Source organism: Varanus komodoensis, unplaced genomic scaffold (genome assembly GCF_004798865.1).
Source record: "Varanus komodoensis strain SLA01 unplaced genomic scaffold, ASM479886v1 scaffold1, whole genome shotgun sequence".
In the NCBI taxonomy this organism is placed as follows: Eukaryota; Metazoa; Chordata; class Lepidosauria; order Squamata; family Varanidae; genus Varanus; species Varanus komodoensis.
Genome location: NW_025335268.1, coordinates 122699814 through 122719061, shown reverse-complemented (window position 1 = coordinate 122719061; position 19248 = coordinate 122699814). Strand labels below are relative to the sequence as shown.

Sequence of the window (19248 nt, the reverse complement as noted above, 5' to 3'; positions counted from 1 at the left end):
CTTGAACTGATCATTTGAAGGTGGTTATTACACAGGCAGCGATCATCTTTGGTAGCAGTTTGCTTGTTACTCAAGCCTGTCGCATGTAATTCTGCCTTTTGCCTGCCTTCATAAAATGATAGCCCAAGATCGCTTGAATGGATTGATCAGGTGAGTTTGCTTAATTAGCCTGCATGCTCCTCCCCATTTGGGGGTGGGGGTCAGAGAGGATCAACAAAAATATATTCCAAAAAAGAAAATGTGGGTTCTTCTAAACCCACATAGGTTACGTGAGGCGAGAGAGTCCCTTTGCTACGAGTACAGCGGTTGGCAGATTACTGAATCACAGATGCGATCCGCTCCGGGGCATCCCTGAGTATTGCTCTGAGTCTTTGGAGTGGGCTAGCGCCGGAGGAACCGAAGAGATCTGGGATGCATTGGGAAGAAAAACAGCCCGTGGAATTTTGCTCTGCGTTACTTCAGCTATCAGCCCTGTATTTCCGCGCAGAGAGACAGGGAGGGAGCTCGAGACTTCGGACTACCCTCGGGCAGTTGATTGCTGATGGAAGGGGCGGAGTTATTTACGCACAGGAGGAGATAAGCGGCCAATCGGAAGGCGCCATGGGTACCGCTGCTACAGACAGGCGAGCACCAGGACCAGTAGGCATCGGGAGGAGGAGCTTCGCCAAGGGGACTCGCGGCCAACGCCGGTAGCTCGTGTCATTCCCGGTTGGGTAACGCGGCGGCAGCTGCAGAGGTGGACGTTCGTGGCGGCAAGGGCAGGTACCCGGCATTGGCTTGCGGGTTGGGTGCTTCCTGGCTTTGTAAACAGAGGGATAGAGCGCGAGGGAGAAAGGCGCGCTTTTTCCTTCCTCAGACGGGGACCGCCAACCGCGCCTTGCTCTGCTTTCTTCAGCCTCCCTCATGGCCCCTTTATCTTCTCCTCCCCTTAGGAGAGGCCCCTCTCGTCCTCCTTCCTGAGGGGAAATGTTCTGGGAAGCTCAGTTACTGACTTACAACCGTTGCGTGCCTGGCTTCTCACCCCCATGACAACAGCCGCTCCCTCGCCTCAGAATGCCGCCCTTGCTTATCCCCCCCCCCACCAGCGTACGCGCGCTCGCACACGCGCGCGCACAGACACACGCACGCACACATACGCACCCCCCCCCCCACGTTCAGCCGTTGTCCTCAGAGACTTCTGAATGGAGCATCTATCTAATTCTTAGTAAAAGAAAACGGCGGGGGTGGCATGGCTATTTAGACATCCGGCGTAGCATAACAAGTATTACAAATCCTGTGTATGTGTAATTTGGGGCGGGGAAGGCGAGACTGAAGACCCTGGTCTCTCTCAGTACCATCAAGCAATCACGACTTTTTAAGATATTGACACACCTTGTATTTCCAGCCAGGGCGCTCTGTGTATGTTTACAGTTTTATAAACGTGGCTGGCTCAGTAGCTGTAATTGCACAGAATTACGGAGAAAGAGTAGTAATGTTGTTATTAACCCCCCCCCCCCCCCTGCCCACTTAATGTCTCCATCTTCATTATGTAAGGAGGAGGTGGAGATAGATGAGGGGGAGAATTGAAACTCTTACGTTACTTCCTTTTTTTTTTCATACTATCAGAGACTTGGAAGAGGGCTTATGTGGACCCCAAACAGCAGACCTGGTTAAATAAAGATTTGAGGAAAAGCTTTCTTGAGAAAGTGAAAGAGCATTTCATTTTTCATTCAAAACCACCCTTTGCTAAAGTGATTTATTTAAGAATTCTCAGACATAACTGCTGTCTCAACATGTTTTCTAGTTTCATATTTTTTAGTAGGTATGTTGTCATATAATACTTCTGACTTTGATCTTTTTTGAGTTGTAACTTGGTTTAAACACTGGTCTCTTTTTGTTTTGAAGGTTGAGAATGAAAAGTTGACAAATATTTTTGCAAAGTACAGTTATCATTCCTCCAAACAGTTAACAATATATTCCTAACATTTATAGGGCATTTACAAAGGAATGTTTAAATTTGGTCTCATTTTACTTTGCAGGTTCATATAAATTTCTCTCAAAAGTGGGAGGGAATGCATTTTTTCTTACATTTAAATCCCAGGTTTTCTTCTAAGGAGCGCAAAGCAAAACACATCTTCCTCATAGTCCCTTGGTCTGCAGAAAGTATATCATGGAGGTGTTTCCTATCTCCAAAAGAAAGAGAGAGAAACCAGCAGTTTCCCAACATTATATACTCTGCCAAAACAATCATTGGAACCTTCCCTAGAAATGTCCTAATGCCTAAAAAGAGGAAACTCTTAATCCACTGGAAAGTTTTCCTGCACAAGCATCATTGGAATTACTAGCAAGAAGAAAACATAGTAGTAGAGGAGATGGGAGGACAGCACACTAACCTTCTAAAGCTACTCTCAGTAATTAGAAGGGAAAAACTCTCAGTGAAATTTGTCAGAAATGTGCAAATAAACCTGTGGATTATATTGGCTACAAATAAAACAGTGCCTAAATTAAGATTCACCAGCTAGGTTCTCTCTTCCCACTGCACCCCTTCATTTGGTAGATAGAGTATAAAACCATGTATTATAGGTATAATCAAAAGTAAAACTGAAACATTTAATGTAATATATAATATTTTAACCTACACCTAGATGAATCCTTCTTTGAAGCATCTTTTCAGAAATCCTTCCAAAGGGCAAAATTAAGCAAGACTGCTCTAATATGCATTGTAAATCCTTACCATGCTACTGAATTGAGCTCATTCTGTCTGCTCTGTCATTTTATGTCCTGTGACAAACTTTTTATTTTTGGAAGATGGAATTAAATGTACAACTTTAACATAATAGCTGTATTAAGTTAGAAAAAGCCCGTCACCTTGTTCTGCAACCTTTCTCTGATAGTAATCAAATGTGCATCCTTCAGGAAGGTAGTACAAAATGCAGGATTAGAAGGATATATTTTAGATCTATTTAATGTATCAAAATAGAGTTTTGCTACAGATTTTACAGGGATGTAAACTATCTTCAGAGAGTACTATTTTATGTAAGGGCATTTTTCACTAATCTCTAGACTATAAAAAAGTGTCCAGAAGCAGAGGAAGGGTTAAAGCAGATAAGTCGTAAGACATTTGGAGTGGAAATCAATTTGTGAGGACTAGGCATTCTTCCATCCTGCAATTTTTATGTTGTGAAGTGCCCCTTTTTTGAGGGTGCCTTACAAGATAAAAAGAACTGTAGAAGAACTAGTATTATATATGGTTGTGTAGTCAAGGGTATTCTTGGCCCTAAAAGATTAGGAGAAATTTATGTTGCAAGGATAGATACTTTGAGTTATTTATATCTACTGCTAAAGTGTGTTCCTCTCTTTTAAACAATTGACATTGCAACTTTCAGCAAGAGAGAATTCCAAAAATCAATTTAAGTGCCTTTTTTGGAATGGAAATACTTTTTCTTGCAATTGCCCTTTAAACATTTTTGTGAAACTTCAACAGGTGCTGCTTTCTGATTCTGGAATCGCATGAAACATTGAACAACTTATTTGTTTTGTTTTTTGTTTAGCAGCCCATTTAATTTGTCTCAGTCATATTCCCTGTAATGGCAGAATCTGAGTCCCCATAGACACAAAAGGTTATAGAACTGACCGTGTACTTAAGTAACCTAAGATACATGCAAGATGGTCTTATCCACAACCATCTTGGCAGCACTAGTAGGGAGGACCCTAGTCTGTTGTCATCTCAACTAGAATGAAGGGGAAACCAATGCAACTCAATGATGCTCTTCCTAAGTAGTACATACTCAGAGACAATTACATTTTTGTTTGTGGTGTGGATAAAGGAGGTCCATAAGTTTATGCTGACTGGCAGCAACCTTAAGTAGACTTATTTTGAATTGGAAATATGACACTGTGTTATGCTGTTATGTAACATAACATACTGACATCTTGTTTGGATAGTGAGTTTTAACTTCTCTCTGAGGTGAACCTGGAAGCTCTGTCATGTCACCTTTATAAGTGTCTTCTTTCAAGTAGCCATGCATTCTCCTTGCAATGGTCTAGCCTTACCTTCTTCCTGTAAGTCTATCTGGTTGAGCCTAGAACTATTTGCAGCATTTCTCCCCAGTCACCATTTTCTTCCTTTGCTTCTTTCCTTCACCTCTGTGCAATGTCTGGTACCCTCTTCTCAGAGAATCTTCCTCAGTTATGCACAAATATATTTAATTGAAATCATTTGCATTTACATAGATATGAATGTTCTCAACATAAATATAACTAGAACTTGGATCTCAGTAATGGAATCAGTGTAAGCCATGGAACACTACTGTTAGTAAGAATTCTGTGATAACTTGAAGAATTACAACTATACTATGGCTTACATGCACATTATAAAGACTCTGGTTTTTAACTGTTGCTTTAAGAGATGGGAATACTTGCTGCAGATTTGCTTGTAACTGTTTTTTCAGCCTCAAAGCCTCCAGTTCCATTTATAGGATCAAATGAATCAGGCTATGATCCATGAATTTTCATGCTAATTTTTTATAATATCTGAACAACTAAGGGAACAATCCTGTGGCCCCTAGACAGGGGCCATAGGATAGTTCAGATTTCAAGATCCAAGGTTGGAAATGGTGCTGTGACCTTGAAGCTGGAAATTAGAGCCCTGTTCCCACCCCCACCCCCCGGCCGCATTCTCCACCCCATGCCCCCTCCTGTCTACTCATAGCTGGTGTGGAAAGAATCCTGCCAGCTACCAGGAAAACAACTTTGGAGAGAGGGAAAAGGGGATATTTCAGAGGAGAGGAGGAAACCGGAATGGTATCCTATAGCTGCATCAGTCTCCTTCCTTCCCTCCCCCTCCCAACATGTTCCAGCTAGACTGGTGAAAAAGCAGATCTAGAGGAAAATGTATTGCTAAGATCATTTCCATTGCCCCTTTCTGTATAGGATGCTCATAAGACTCAAAGTTGAGGGACTTACAGGGATCACAACTGATTGCGCCTTTAAAACAGTCTGTATTTAGCTCCTAAATATAAGCTCTTTTATTCATTTATTTATTTTCCAATTTATATCCTGCCTTTTTCCTACAAAGGGCTCAAGGCAGCTTACATCATTCTCCTCCTCCCCTGTGAGGTAGGTTGGGCTGAGAGTCTGTGACTGGCCCAAAGTCACCCAATTGGTTCCATGGCTGAGTGGGGACTAGAACCCAGATCGTCTGAGTCCCAGTTCCATGCTCTTAACCACTACAGCACACTGGCTCTTTTGTGGACCAGAGCCTACTTCATGCAATGCGGTTGTACTTCATGCATTTTTCCCTCTGAAGGCTCATGCCACAATACATTTGTCAGTTTTCAGGATACCATAGGACTCCTGTTGCAGCAAAAACAAACACAGCTTTTTTAGCCTTTTGAGGATAATAAGTGAAAGCAACATATTTTGTTAACAGGAGGTAACAATTCTAGTCACAATGTTCAGGCAGTCATATGCTGTAGTGTTAATAGACTTATCTGTTACTACTACAGGCAGACCCCAGGTTATGAACAGGTTCTATTCCTGAGATATTTACAGTGTCAGGATACAAATAAATACATAAATAAAACCAGAAATTCATCTTTAAGTAAAATTTGAATGTATGTTGGGCCATGTATCAGTTATGTAAGTTGAATCAGTCAGCCACCCACAATTGCTGGGGCTAGGGGTGCAGAACCTCTGTGAAAATGGAATTACTGCAAATATCTCTAGCCATCCATCCACCCAAACTCAGCACCTCTTCTTTGCAGCAAAGGAATGCTAGAGAGATTTTCCTCTCTGGATAGGCGCAGCAGGAAAGTATGCTTTGGAGGTCTCCCTTTCTCCCCTTCCTCTTTCTGTGTTTATGCTTTGGAGGACTTCCCTCTCTCCCTTTTTGTTAACTATCCCTTTGGTGATGACAATTTTCTGCAGTATTTTTTAAAATTAATGGGCTTTAAGGCAGTTCATTCATAAGTGATTCAGACATTCATACATCGAGGACTGCCTGTATTTTATAATATTTATCAATATGTTAAATGCAGTTACTTTCTTATGGGATCCAGCACATCTGAACAGCACCAAGTTGGGGAAGACTAAAGTAAGTTGGCCTTACTTCTGAGTAATCTGTTTAGGATTGCTTTGTGAGCTTACTTTCTCTGCCCTTTTAGACTGATTTAGACCTACTGTTTCAACAGTACCATTTATATGTAGTGCTATTTTATTTATTTGATTTGTATGCTGCCCCATTAGCCATAAGGCTGTCTGGGCAGCTCACAATGTTTACACCATAATTAAAACAGCATAACAATGTATCAATTCGAGTAAAACCAACAATAACATTAAAAATCAGTAATAAGATAACAGTAAGACAAATAAGAAGCTAAGAATAAAATAAGGTAAAATAAGATGGGGGATATAAAATTAATATTCAATAAACTGAACCAGTTAAAGCTACCTTAAGGAAAATAGAATAAAATCAATATAATTTAACAATGCAAAATGTCTCACACTAAAATCATGGTATAGCAGCAGCAAATGACAATGAAAAGCACTAACTCTATTAAAACCAAACAAGTCACCCATCAAAATAGTTGCAGAACAAAAATGTTTTTTACCAGGCAACTAAAAGGATAAAGAGAAGACACAAGTCGATTTTGAGTAGGAGTAAATTCTACAGTTGAGGTGCCTTTATTATGGAAAAGGCCCCTTTTCTTGCCATCTCCCCCTTTACTTCATTAGGGGGAGGAATACAAAAGAGGGCCTCAGATGATGATTGCAATGATCAGGTTGGTAATTATGGTGATAGGTGTTCCCTCAGATAACTTGGCCCCAAGCTATTTAGGGTTTTTTATATGATTGTAAGCATTTTGAATTGTGCCCGGACAGCAACTGGCAGCCAGTGTAGCCTGCGCAAGACTAGCATGATATATTCATGAGTGCCAGTCCTTGTCCAAAATTGGGTGGCACATCTTCTGCCAAGTTGCAATGTCTGGACTGTTTTCAAAGGCAGCCCCACATAGAGCACATTGCAATAATCCAGGTGTGAGGTTACCAGAATATGGATAACCATAGGAAGGCTCCATTCATCCAAGTAGGGATGCAGCTGATAGAACAGTGGAAGCTAGTAAAAAGCGCTCCTGGCTCTGAGTCCACCTGAGCAACAAGTTACAACTCAGGATCAAGCAGCACTCCAAGGCTGCAAACCTTGTCCTTTAGGGGGAGTGCAGCCCCACCCAGGAAAGGCTGAAAATTCTCCAGATGGAAAGACATTGTACAGAAAGGGTTAGGGTCAATTGCTGCCACATACCTCTGTAGTTTCTTCCTTTTAGAAATGCATTTGGGCTGACATTTGGAGGCAGGGGTTAAATTGGTAGAAGCTTGAGGTTTTAGAATTGTTTTTTAACTAATACTTCACTTAGTTTAATGGGATGTCTGCATCTCATATAGTTACCTGTCCAAAGCTTTCTGGATAGGATAGTAGATACATTTGAATCAATATTTTAATCTAGACTACATGAAATGACAACAGTGAACATGCGAAAGAGATATTTGTTTGCCATTGATTCACTGAATACCTCTGGAAGCGATCAGTTCTATCTCAAATTTCCCTTCTGTAAAAATGAGAATTTTTTCCTTTCATTAATAATTTGGATATCACAAGTAGAAGGCAAACTGTTATTATACATAGAATGGTTTAAAAAATAACTTTCAACTTAAGGAAGTGAAGGAAAGCACACACATTCCTAAGTGGCACCTCTTCTTCACTTCTTCTTTCAGCTCTGCTGTTTCTATAAAAATCCCTGAAAATGAAGTTAATAGAAGAACAGTCATAATTCAAATGGTAGTGCCCATGAATATCAGCCTTATTCTGTGTAACAAAGTGGTTTTAATGACAGGGTTGCATAAGTCTTGTGTGAGTCAGTAAGAGGCAAAAGCTTAGAGGCTGATTTGTATAAACTCTTAGTACTGCTAGAGATCCTCCCATTCTACTATGCTGCATTGTATTTGAGCAAGTGGTGTTCCTAAGTGCAGAACTTCACCATTTTCCATAGTGTGAAACACAATTATTAATTTCTGAGAAAAAGTACAGAGGTAAACAACTTGGACCACTATTAGGAATGGAATTTACAACAATATAAAGGCCACAGGATTGAAGCACCAGGTTAAAACTCTTCATCTGTTTTTCCCAGGATAGATTGATTTAATCATAATGAGAAAAGACATTTCAGTCCAATTTCACATTTAATACTTCCTACAGGATAGTGCATACTAATTGTTTGATTAACATCATTGACACATATTAATTTAGAACTTACTGCCCAACATTATACATTTTAACTATATAGTTTTCATTTATAGCAATGCTTCCTAAATTAAACAAATCACCTTATGCTTATAATGTGTCTATCTGAATTAGCAGGGTAGCTAAAAATTAACTATATATAAAATATGTGTGCACATACACACAACATATACAAGGATCCTATGGAAGACAGTATGGAGAAAATATGCCATCCATCCATACAAATCTTGGACAAGTGTAGATGGTGAAATGTCTGCTTTCTTCTACAGGCAGCCCGTTGTGCTGCTCACTCTGACTGTTTTGTAGAGATCGTATGACTTTTTAGATCCTAACTATTCATTTTATTTTTATTTTCATTGATAACATTGGGACTGGCTTTTAAGTAAACATACACAGTCAGCCTTCCTAGATAATCTCCAGTAATGTGGGGCAAAAAAATTTTGTACTTAATTTTGCATGGAAAATTCTCCATGTTGTAGCTGAACAGTAACAATGAATTAATATCAATTGCAAATACAATATTAGAGGAGCGTGGCAGTTTCATAGTTATAATTGGTGTTTTTCGGGTGGTTATTCCTAACAAGTATGTGAGAGAATATGTGAGAAATACATTTCAGTGTGAAAAGAAACTAGTATGAGTGACAAGAAGACTTTCAGTACTGTTTCAATCAATGGAAAATACATATGGAGCGGTGTAGAGATCAGGAAGGGGAGTATATAGAAGGTGACAATGTCCAGAATGCTGTAATTCATCAATAATTTTTTAAATTATTGATCCGGTTATTTTTGTGTCACTCCTCGTATCTCTTTTCATCTCAGCCATGAGGGAGCACGGGAGTTGAGGGGACAGAGTTCTGTTTCCCAAAAGCAAGAAATTGAAACCTCCAGCCTCAGATATGAGGATCCAAACTATCCTGTGACCCTTCAGACTGCCCAAGGTCTATAGTTTGGATCCATCTGTGTGTCAACAATTTTCAATACTTTTTCAGTTTTAAAATTTAAGCAATGTGAGGGAATACATACTATTGTCTTTAAACTTAGACAAGTAGTCCAAGAAAAGTTCTATCTAATATAAAGTTTATATTACATTGTCTCCTCAGATATTTCAGATCAAATTATTGTGCTTTATTGGGACAAAAATTAACATAGGGTACTTTTTGCTTACGAAGTACTGGTAAAATAAAAATTGTTAGATCATGTACTAGGGTTCCCAAAAAATTTCCAATGAAAACTGATTACATTAGAAATTGAGCAACTCATTTGTATTTGTTTAGAAACCCACTTATGATTTCATTTGTCTCGGTCATATACACTGTGATGGCTGAACTTGAGCCTCTGTAGACAAGGTTTACAATTTTTTTAGATAATACTAATTATTTACCTTTTGCAAATTATGCAAAGTAGACTAATTTACATAGGAAAATATAAACTATTTTCCTGTTTGAAAACTATCAGAAAATGTGCGTCACTAGTGATCTCATTCCCTTTTCATATCCTCTAACTTTAGTTCTACAATTTGCTTAGTTTTCAGATTATGCATATTTATACATTCCTATCAACCAAAGAGAAGCATTTGATGGGAATACAGTGTTCTACTAGGTAGCTACCAATCTTGTTAGTAGAAAGTTCCAGTGATTTGCTCAGCAAGTAAATTACCTTGCACATCCAAGTTTTGTTGCACATATTTTCTGCATTGTGAGGAAAGTACAGGAATACTGTATATTACATTAACTGATTAGTTCATCAAATTAATCCAATAGCTTAGACATCTCAGTGTTCTTCACAATGGAAGAAAACAGATTCTCCATTTTTACTATTTCTTTCCCTGCTGTGATTGCAAATCTGTTCTCACTTACCTGGAAGGAAGCATCAAAACGGCAGGGCTTTCTACAGAGCAAATATGCATAGTTTAACCTCAGAAATGCAATTTGGTGCTGATGGTTGTGGGAGGAAGAGATAATAATGATTTGATTTCAACTTGAAATATTTCAATCTGATGTTAGTTTAAAATGGAGTTTATTATGAATTGGAGGGGAAAAGTCTACGTCCTGCTTCTTGAGAACCAATGTGGTGTAGCAGTTAAGAGTGCAGGTCTGGGAGAGGTGATCTAGGTTCTAGTATCCACTCAGCCAGGGAGCCAACTGGGTGACTTTGGGCCAGACACAGATTCTCAGCCTAACTACTTTATGAGGTTGTTGTTGTGGGGATAAGACTGAAAGCAGCAGGAGGAGAATAAAGCAAGCTACTTTGAATTCTTTAAAAGAGAGAGGGGGGGATATAAATCAAATATTTACTTGGACGTCGATAAAATTTTCTCTGAGGAAGTTTGCCTAAACTTGTAGCCATAAAATATCCAAGTTTGTTTATTAATTGATTTCATTTTTATACTGTTGAACAGCCAGACGGCTTTATAACTTGGTTTACAAAGTTAAAAACATATAAGCAATAGAACAGAAAAATTAAATCAGAATAAAACTATAAATTTACAAAATAATAAATGTAATTCATGTGTGGCATATTACTACAGGAATGTTTTCAGTTCATCATCAAATCCATTTTTGGGGTCATAACAATATTCCCTATTCTTCCACTAATTGTGTTTGTATCAGCAGGATCTACCAATGGCACAACTGGGCAGGTCAATGGAGCTGCCTTCTGCGAGCTTCGCTGACTTGTTGCATTCCAGAAACAATGTTTTGGCTCATTTCTGATTGTTTTAGCAGTGTAGTGTTGTGCTGGCAGTATAGTGCAGTTTTGACTGTTGGCACACAGGCAGCACTAAATACAGCTCAGTGAATTTATTCCCTATGAATCTCCATCACCACCATGCCAGTATAATACTTATAGGAAGAATTAATTCATAATCTGTAATATTTCATTAATGGTGAGAAATGTTGGTTCAAACTTAGGAATCAGCATTGTCTTTTTAAAGCATCATATAGCATTGATTTCCAGAAGTTTTTGAACAATTAGTACCACCACTTGGGGGAGCTATGACAATTTAAAATTCCAAATTGTTGCTGAATCTCATTAAGCTTGATGGTTAAACAGGAAAAAATAGTGGCAAGAAAGTCTTACGTTACTTAACCTTGTTCTAAAAAGTTATAGTGCCAATGATTGAACATAATGTTTGAAGGATGTAGCCATCTCAAAGTACAGTTTCATTTTGGACCATACACTCAATTTTAGTAAAAGTCTTTATTTTTTTCAGAGGAAAGAGAACATGCAGCAAAGGTGTTAATTCAGCCATATTACAACTGAGATTTCTGTTCAGTAGATTGTAGTTGGTCATTTAATATTAGTCAAGTAGATTTGATATTAGCTAGTGTATTATTTTCGTATTCTTTCCTTAGGAAATATGATGCCTTAAAAAGAAGGAAAGGACATATACTTTAAACATTTTTTGCAATGAAAAGTAAATAATTTGAAAGTATAACTTGCACAACAGGAAAGAAGCACATTATCTTCATCACATTTCTGGCAAGCAGAAGGTGAGCAAGAAGCAATATATAGTTGATTTAGTTGGAATTTCTTATAGTGCAGTTTTGACTAGAAGTTTTAGATCAAATAAAGGTTAACATAACATATATTCTGTTTATATAATTTGTAAAAGACTACTTAGTGTCATAGAACAAAGGTTCTTTGGTGAACTTTGGTTTGCCATATCTGTGCCACTTCATAATAAATAATACCTAGTTATTCTTGTGAAATCATTCAAGAGTGATGCTAAAGACTGCTTAAAGAGAAAGGTATTTATCTTCTTTTGGTTCCTGTCTTGCCTTGTGCCAGCAGTCATTCCCAAATATGCAAGTCGTCAATAAGAAATACGTTTGTATTTCTAGCATTTCAATTACATCTGTGGCTAAAACTATTTGTTATATAATATCTTTTGAAGATGTGCAAGAGTTTAAAATCTTTAGATTTAAGACTGATTTCTGAAAGTGTTCAGGTTCATTGTACCTCTTTTTGTGTGCTGGTTTTTTTTCTTTTTTCTTTTTTACTAGCCCTAGAGTAACTACTTGGAAAAATATATATTTTATATGCTGCTGCTGCTGCTGCTAAGACAATAAATTACACTAGTGCAACTGAATTTATATTTAATACAGAATGTATTAAAGTATTTTCTATGGCTCATGTCCTTGTGGTTTTCCAAGGCTATTTGTGACCATTCTAAAGTCACAAATCAGACCCCTATTTTTACAAATCCAATCTGTAGTAGTTTTTGCTTAATATCTTGGCAGCTGGAAACCGCAAGTGCTTCCATCCTGAGGAAAGCAGTCCAAGGGCAAGTTGAAACATACTGCTTCTCTTTTGGGTTTTATTGCAGGAAATGTTAAATTCTTTAATAAAGGACTTGTTTGCCTACCTTGTTCCATGTGAGCCCTGTCTGAGGAAACATGACCCACTTCCTTAGGTGTAGGTCCACTAGCTACAGAGTCTGAATTCAGCCTGTCATTTTGAAAACTCCAATATGCTACTTAAACTAGCAGGCTGGAGGACCTTCCAACCAGTTGTTCAGCATCTTAGGAGTGGTTCCCGTTAGAGGCTTCACACTTAATCACCTGCAGTAGATTTGCTGATTGGGAATGACTTTGCCTGTCTGCTTCAGTCATTGGATAGAAGCCCTTTCTTTCAGTGGATCTACTCAATGCTGGTAAATCTTCACAACTACAAATAGCATCAGAGGAATGCTCCAGGAAGAAACTGAATGAGGGATAGCTTGTCCTTCCTTCACAGTAAAAGGATCTTTAGATGCAAATATACCCTCCCCTCCCCCTTCCCTCCCTCTCTCTCTCTGTGTTAATCCTTAACCTGCACCACAAGGTTGTTGTTATAAAGAGAAATTGCAGTGAAGGATTATGTAAGCCACCTTGAATTCCTTACAAAAGGAAAAAAGTGGGATATAAATATAATGTAACAAGATGACAATAGATTCTCTGCTGTATCTGGTATCAAGACTAAGAATTATTTCTGCTGTTTTGTGTCTAAAGATTCTGTAATACCCAAGTGCTGAGTTTCAAACTATTGGCTACATGAAAGGTCTTGTTCTGCAGTTCACTAAAAGATAAGAATATTTTGTGATTGTTAGGTGCTGCTAGTTTCATTGTTGGTTAAGCCTATAAGAGCAGATAAACTCTACTAATTTGCAGATAAACTACTAATTTTATATTTTCTGGTTGTGTACAGATTATCATTCTTCGGAATTGGCAAAGGCATTGCAATGCTGTCTGAGGTACACACACATACACATCCAACTACCTCTCTGTTCTGCAGTGTCATAGAGGCTGTGACATTTGGTCCTGAAGATTTTTCTAGTTCTTTAAACAGTTGTTGTTGTTAGTTGCGAAGTCGTGTCCGACCCATCGCGACCCCATGGACAACATTCCTTCAAACAGTACAGAAAGAGAAATTGAAAGTAGTTGTTGAAAGTAGTTCTCAGTAGTGGATAAATACTCTTGTAAGAGATAGTCAAACATTTTGGTGGAGTCCACAATCCCTCTCTCCCTGACAAGTGTTTCTGAATATGAGAATACATGCATACCTCCATTTGGGGACTGTGGAATGGGATTGACTGCATGATATGATTGTGCCGTGCTTGGATGTCACAGCTCACCTTCTAGTATCAAGTTAGAAGGGGAGGATGGGCCCTGGTGGTGCTGGGAATCCCCAAAGCACCGTGTAATAACAGAAATGATTCCTTTCCTCTTTCCAAACTCCAGCTTTGGAAATGAGGAGGGTATTATGCAAAAGCAGATAATGTTAAGCATGGGGGAAGAGGCAGGACCCTGGACTACATGTTTTGGCTTGGCTAGTTAAGACCGTAGATCACTATACTCCTCTGCTTCTACTCAGCGCTGAGCTCCCATCCCTGGAATAGTTTTAAAACTGTTTTAAAAATTATCTTCTCATTTATGGCAGAATGGCCCTTCAAAAAGAGTGGAGATAGGTGGAAGGAATATGATGCTTCCTTTCTTTCATCAGAGTTCTGTTTTAAATTCCATTATTTCCCATAGGAATGAACTAGACTAAACCAGAAGTATGCTGGTCTTTGGTATAGTTAGAATTTTATCATGCCATTAACTTTCATGATGTGGCCATCATCAAGAAAGCTAACTGCTTCATGGTTATAAACCATTCAAAGGCAGAAACTGCTAGTGTTCCAGATGTAATCATAAGACTTCTGTGCTGAGGCTACATTTAAGTTATATCCATGCTAATTTAAGAGAAGTTATGATTGGAGTCTGAGACTTTCACATTTTACCTTATGCATTTTCTAAAATGCAGATGGCTTTATTTAGAACTTTCATTGTGGCTCATTTTAAGGGTTATGGTTAGAGTTGTAGAAGAAACTGCTGCAAATATCTTGATATTAACAGGATTTGATAACCTTATGGTGGTAAATGTAGGTGTTTCTTTGCATTCGTCAGAAACAAATTTCATTTATGAGTCATATGTCAGTTTCAAAAATCTGTTAAGACATGGGAATCTTTTGAATCAAATTTTAAGAAACAACAATGTTAATCTGTACCTTTACAGTACATTCTTACACATGTCTATTAAATTCAATGCAACTTACTCCCAGGTAATTGTCCAAAGGATTGCAGCCTTACTTCCCTAACCCTACTCTACATTTTTCATTAGATTGGAGGCCAACTGTCTAATATGTCCAACAACTAGTTGTGACTTAGCTTACATGTTCTTGTTTTAGTCGGATTTATATCTATGATACTGAAGACATCTGCAAATAATTACCAGTTACAAGATACCAGGTACAAACAATAAGATGCTGCAATGACATTTTTGTATAATAAATAGTAATATATTGTGAAAGAGAAACTGTATGAAGGGAAATTCCACTACTAGATAATTGAGTTGAGTTGATCCAAACCCTTGCAGCTATTTAAAAATAGTATAAGCATATCTTTCATAGCATCTGAATTTTTTTAAAAAGCTAATGTCCTTTTTGATGGATTAAAATATTGTTGAGTAGGTAGGTATAACTAAACTGAGTGAACAAAATATTGCAATGTACATTTACAGTCATTTTTAGTTCATTACTGACCTTCTAGGGCTAGGGCCTCCCTTGTGGTGCCCCATCTTACCAGTGGGACTAAAAGGGATGGCAGAGAAAGGTTTTTTTCTATACATTTTTCTGTACTGTGTAAACATTTTGCCTGTGTTGTGTGGGGAAGGTTAGGTATGCTATATGTTAACTTACTTGTTAGCATGTTTTAGTGTGGTATGCATAGACCCTGGCTATGTGAAAAACCATCATGGTTACTTTGGTTTTTTTTATTTGATTTAAAACCTGATTTTCTTATGAACTTAGATTGGCTTACATCATTCTCCTCCTGCTTTTGGTCTTATCCCCACAACAACAACCCTGTGAGGTAGGTTGGTCTGAGAGTGTGGGACTGGCCCAAAGTCACCCAGGTTGCCTGAGTCCCAGTCCCACACGCTTAACCACTATACTACACTGGCTGGCTGTGAACATGTTGTGCTCTCTGTGAGCAAATAGTGTGATTTTTGTATTTGGAGGGTAGTATTTGCTTCTCTTTGTAATTAGTTTCTTCAGCTGGTTAATTGTCTCTGAGCCTTAGCAGTTTTCCTTCTGTGAAATAAGTGTTGGAGGAGAAAATTGTAGGTTCAGAAAAGTATTTTTATGTTTTGGAGTTCAGACTTCTTCTCTGTCTTGTACTTAGATACTTGGTTATGTTGCTTGTTTTTTAGCCTAACCAGTTGCCTTTGGAAATGGCCATTCCCAGTAGGAAAGCCATTTTGTGAATGGGCAGTCCTCTAACTACCCCCCTTGCAGCCATTTTGAGAGAGCACCCACAGAACATTCCAGATGTCAGCTAGTCCAACAGTGTTGTGACAGTGAAGGTCAGTGGCCAGTCTTACTGAACGCTCAACGTTTGACAACTGATAACACAAAAGAGAAAACTGAGGCATGAAACATTCAAAGGGGGTGTAGAAATCACATAGCCATAATTTTTTTGACCTACATTCTCTTGTTGCAGTAACAACTGCCTTTCCACAGAGAATGAAGTGACTCTAAGGTGGTGAGTAGAAAGGAAGAATCCAAATCCATACTAATTGATATTCATAGTAATAGTAATGATTTGATTAAAATAATAAATGATATTTTTAGAGCCACACAGAAAAGCAACCTTGGAACACAGGAACGTTCCTGAAAGCATCCAAAAATCATGCCTTTGTAGACCCATCATAAAGTATCCACCAGAGCTGGCCCACCCAGAAACAGCACAGTGCAAACTAATATGTGCATTTTATGTAAGAAATAAGGAGGATTTTATCACTCAGGAGAAAGCATGGCATGTTCTGTGTACATCCACAGGCTATCCCTTTACAGGATGGTACAGAAATGAAATAAATAATGATGATGGAGCTGCTGATGCTCTGTCCTTCAGCATGCATCTGTTGTTCAACCTCCAAGTAGTGTCAGGTTGACCAAGCTCAAAAACTACATACTGCAAATCAACCAACAATATAATGAATAAAAATTGTTGCATATGATCTGTCTACTGGGTGCCTCAACCTTATCCATAACAACCCCCTTTTTGGGAAAGAGAGTCTACCATGATTGGCTAGCTCAGGCCTAAGTCTGACTCTATTTTTGAAAATAATATTCTCCATAAATGACTACAAAAATCTTTCCCTGTGAGCAAATAAACTGTATGTGTGCATTAGTGTGTGCATGCACAATTTTGATAGTGATACTACCATAATGGACCAGGACTTCCTTGTCCTGGCACAAAGCAGTTTCCATCAACTGCAAAGAATTTTTAAAATCCCTAATTTTTTAAGGTGAATAGAAAGGTGAAAACATAGCAATGGCACATCAGCACCCAGAAAGACCTCTTAATAGAGCCACCACTGGGTTGGGAAGCCATCTTCTAGAGAATTAAATCCTAACAGAAACATGAGATTTACCATATTGACCTTGCAGAAGATAGTTACTATCTTTCCACGGTATTACAATAACATTACAATGACATAGATCATAGAATATTAGGGTTGGAAGGGGCCAAGAAGACATTGGGTCCAACCCTTTGATGTTGCAGATCACAAATTTACACCATCCCACTCAGATTATTGTCAAACCCTAACCCTATGCCCCTAACCCCCATGAATGTGGAGAACCAATGATGTCCCTCATTTAGGTAAAACTGCAATAACTGAGTTTTAATATTTCAATTCTATGTTCAGAAGCTGACCAGTGCACACCTGTGCAAGTCCCATATGCAAAAAATAAAATCAATTAAAAAGCTATAAGAAGAGCTCATCAAGGAATTTACTCCTTCCCCTTTGCTCTCCCTTCTTTTGTTTTTTTCTAACTTACATTCTCCATTCAGTGACTCCTGGGGATCACTGAGTATGTTTATTCCTGTTGAACTGTGTTGGTCCCCCCCCACCCCCGCCTCGCCATCACCACCACCACTTTTAATTTACAAACAATAAACTTTTCTTTGATTCACATTGTGCTTTTTAGTGGCCAGGTTTTAGCAAAGCAGATGCAAATCTTGACCTTTTAAAAAGCTGTATTTAATTGAGAGTTTTCAGGGTAATCCTGTTCCCCAAAATTTTGAATAATACCTGAACTAGAAAAGTAGTGTGTCTGCAAATTATATGGATACATCTTATGTATATTTTGATCCTAAAACAATATAAACCTGGATCTAGGAAAGACTGAACAATATGTTTAAACATAAATAATATTTTAACTTTTTGTTGAACTGCAACTACAATTGTTATTAACCACAGTTGAGTTAAAGAATTTAAAATATTAAACATTTAAGGCCAGAAAAGAAATAGTTGGGGCAATACATGCCCAGGGCTGAAGTCTGGAGATGTGTGAGTGCATTTCTAATTTTGAGTAAGTTCCAGGAAGAACATAATGTGCCTTTTTTGGTAGTGAGTCAGGTATCAAAATAACTAATGTGGTAATAAAGATTTTTTTCTTTTCCCACCAGCACAGCTAGGCAGGCTCAGAAATCTCCATTTTAGTGGCAGCGATGTAAAGTATAATATTATTTAATGTAATGCATGTTCCAATATGTGATAAGTTTAAGATATAATGCAATGCCAAGTGCCTATGTCAGATCAAATGAATGTTAGAGTGTGTAGAAGTATTTACACACACCCTTCCTTTGACTTTTCAAGATATTATTGTGTTACAACTTGGAATTGAAATGTATATAATTGGTATTGTTACTATGTGATGTCCATAAAATATTCAACACTGTGAAGGAGCACAATATTTTTTTGTGGCACAAAACTTAACAAAAACCAAACAGGCACTGGTTAGTTACATAAGCTCCCCTGACTCAGTACTTGGTAGAGGTATCTTTGGAGGCAATTACAACTGCAAGTTGTCTTGGGTAAGTTTCTTTCAGGTTTGTGCATCTGGAACCTGCAATAGTTTTCCATTCTTCCTGACAGAACTTTTCTAGCTCTGTCAGGTTGGACTGAAAATACTGGTGAATAGCAACTTTCAAGTTTTGCCACAGATTCTCAATCAGATTGAGGTCTGTGCATCAACTGGGTCATTCCAAGAAAGTTGTTGCTGTTGTTTGTTTTTAAACCATTCCAGTGTTACTTGGGCTTTGTGTTTACAGCTATTGTCCTGCTTGAAGGTGAACCTTTACCCTAGTCCCAGGTCCGTTGCAGACTTAAACAGGTTTTCCTCACCCTGTATTTGGCTCTGTCTGTCTTGTCCTCAATCCTGACCACCTTCCCAGGCTCTGCTGAGGAAAAGCATCCCCACAATGTGATGCTTCCACCACCATTCCTCATCAAAGGGATGGTGTTCTCAGGCCAATGAGCATTGTTGCCTTTGTGCCACATAAGCATTTTCCAGTGAGGGCAAAAGAAAACCCATTTTGATCTCATCAGATCAGATAACTTTTTTTCACGTTTTTGCTGTGTCTCCCACATGCCTTTTTGCA

General features: G+C 38.4%; 2 protein-coding genes across 2 annotated transcripts in view; one reads left to right on the top strand and one right to left on the bottom strand.

The window, feature by feature from the left end:
• The window catches only part of LOC123024276 (armadillo repeat-containing protein 12-like), a 55596-nt gene extending 54691 nt beyond the window's left edge, over positions 1–905 (bottom strand). The window contains exon 1 of the mRNA XM_044431813.1: positions 565–905. Coding sequence (XP_044287748.1) covers positions 565–905 — 341 coding nt within the window. The remainder of the gene's footprint in view (positions 1–564) is intronic.
• Positions 270–19248, top strand: part of FKBP5 (FKBP prolyl isomerase 5) — a 67419-nt gene continuing 48440 nt past the window's right edge. Inside the window, exon 1 of the mRNA XM_044443710.1 lies at positions 270–762. The gene's annotated coding sequence lies outside the window, so the exon portion shown is untranslated. The remainder of the gene's footprint in view (positions 763–19248) is intronic.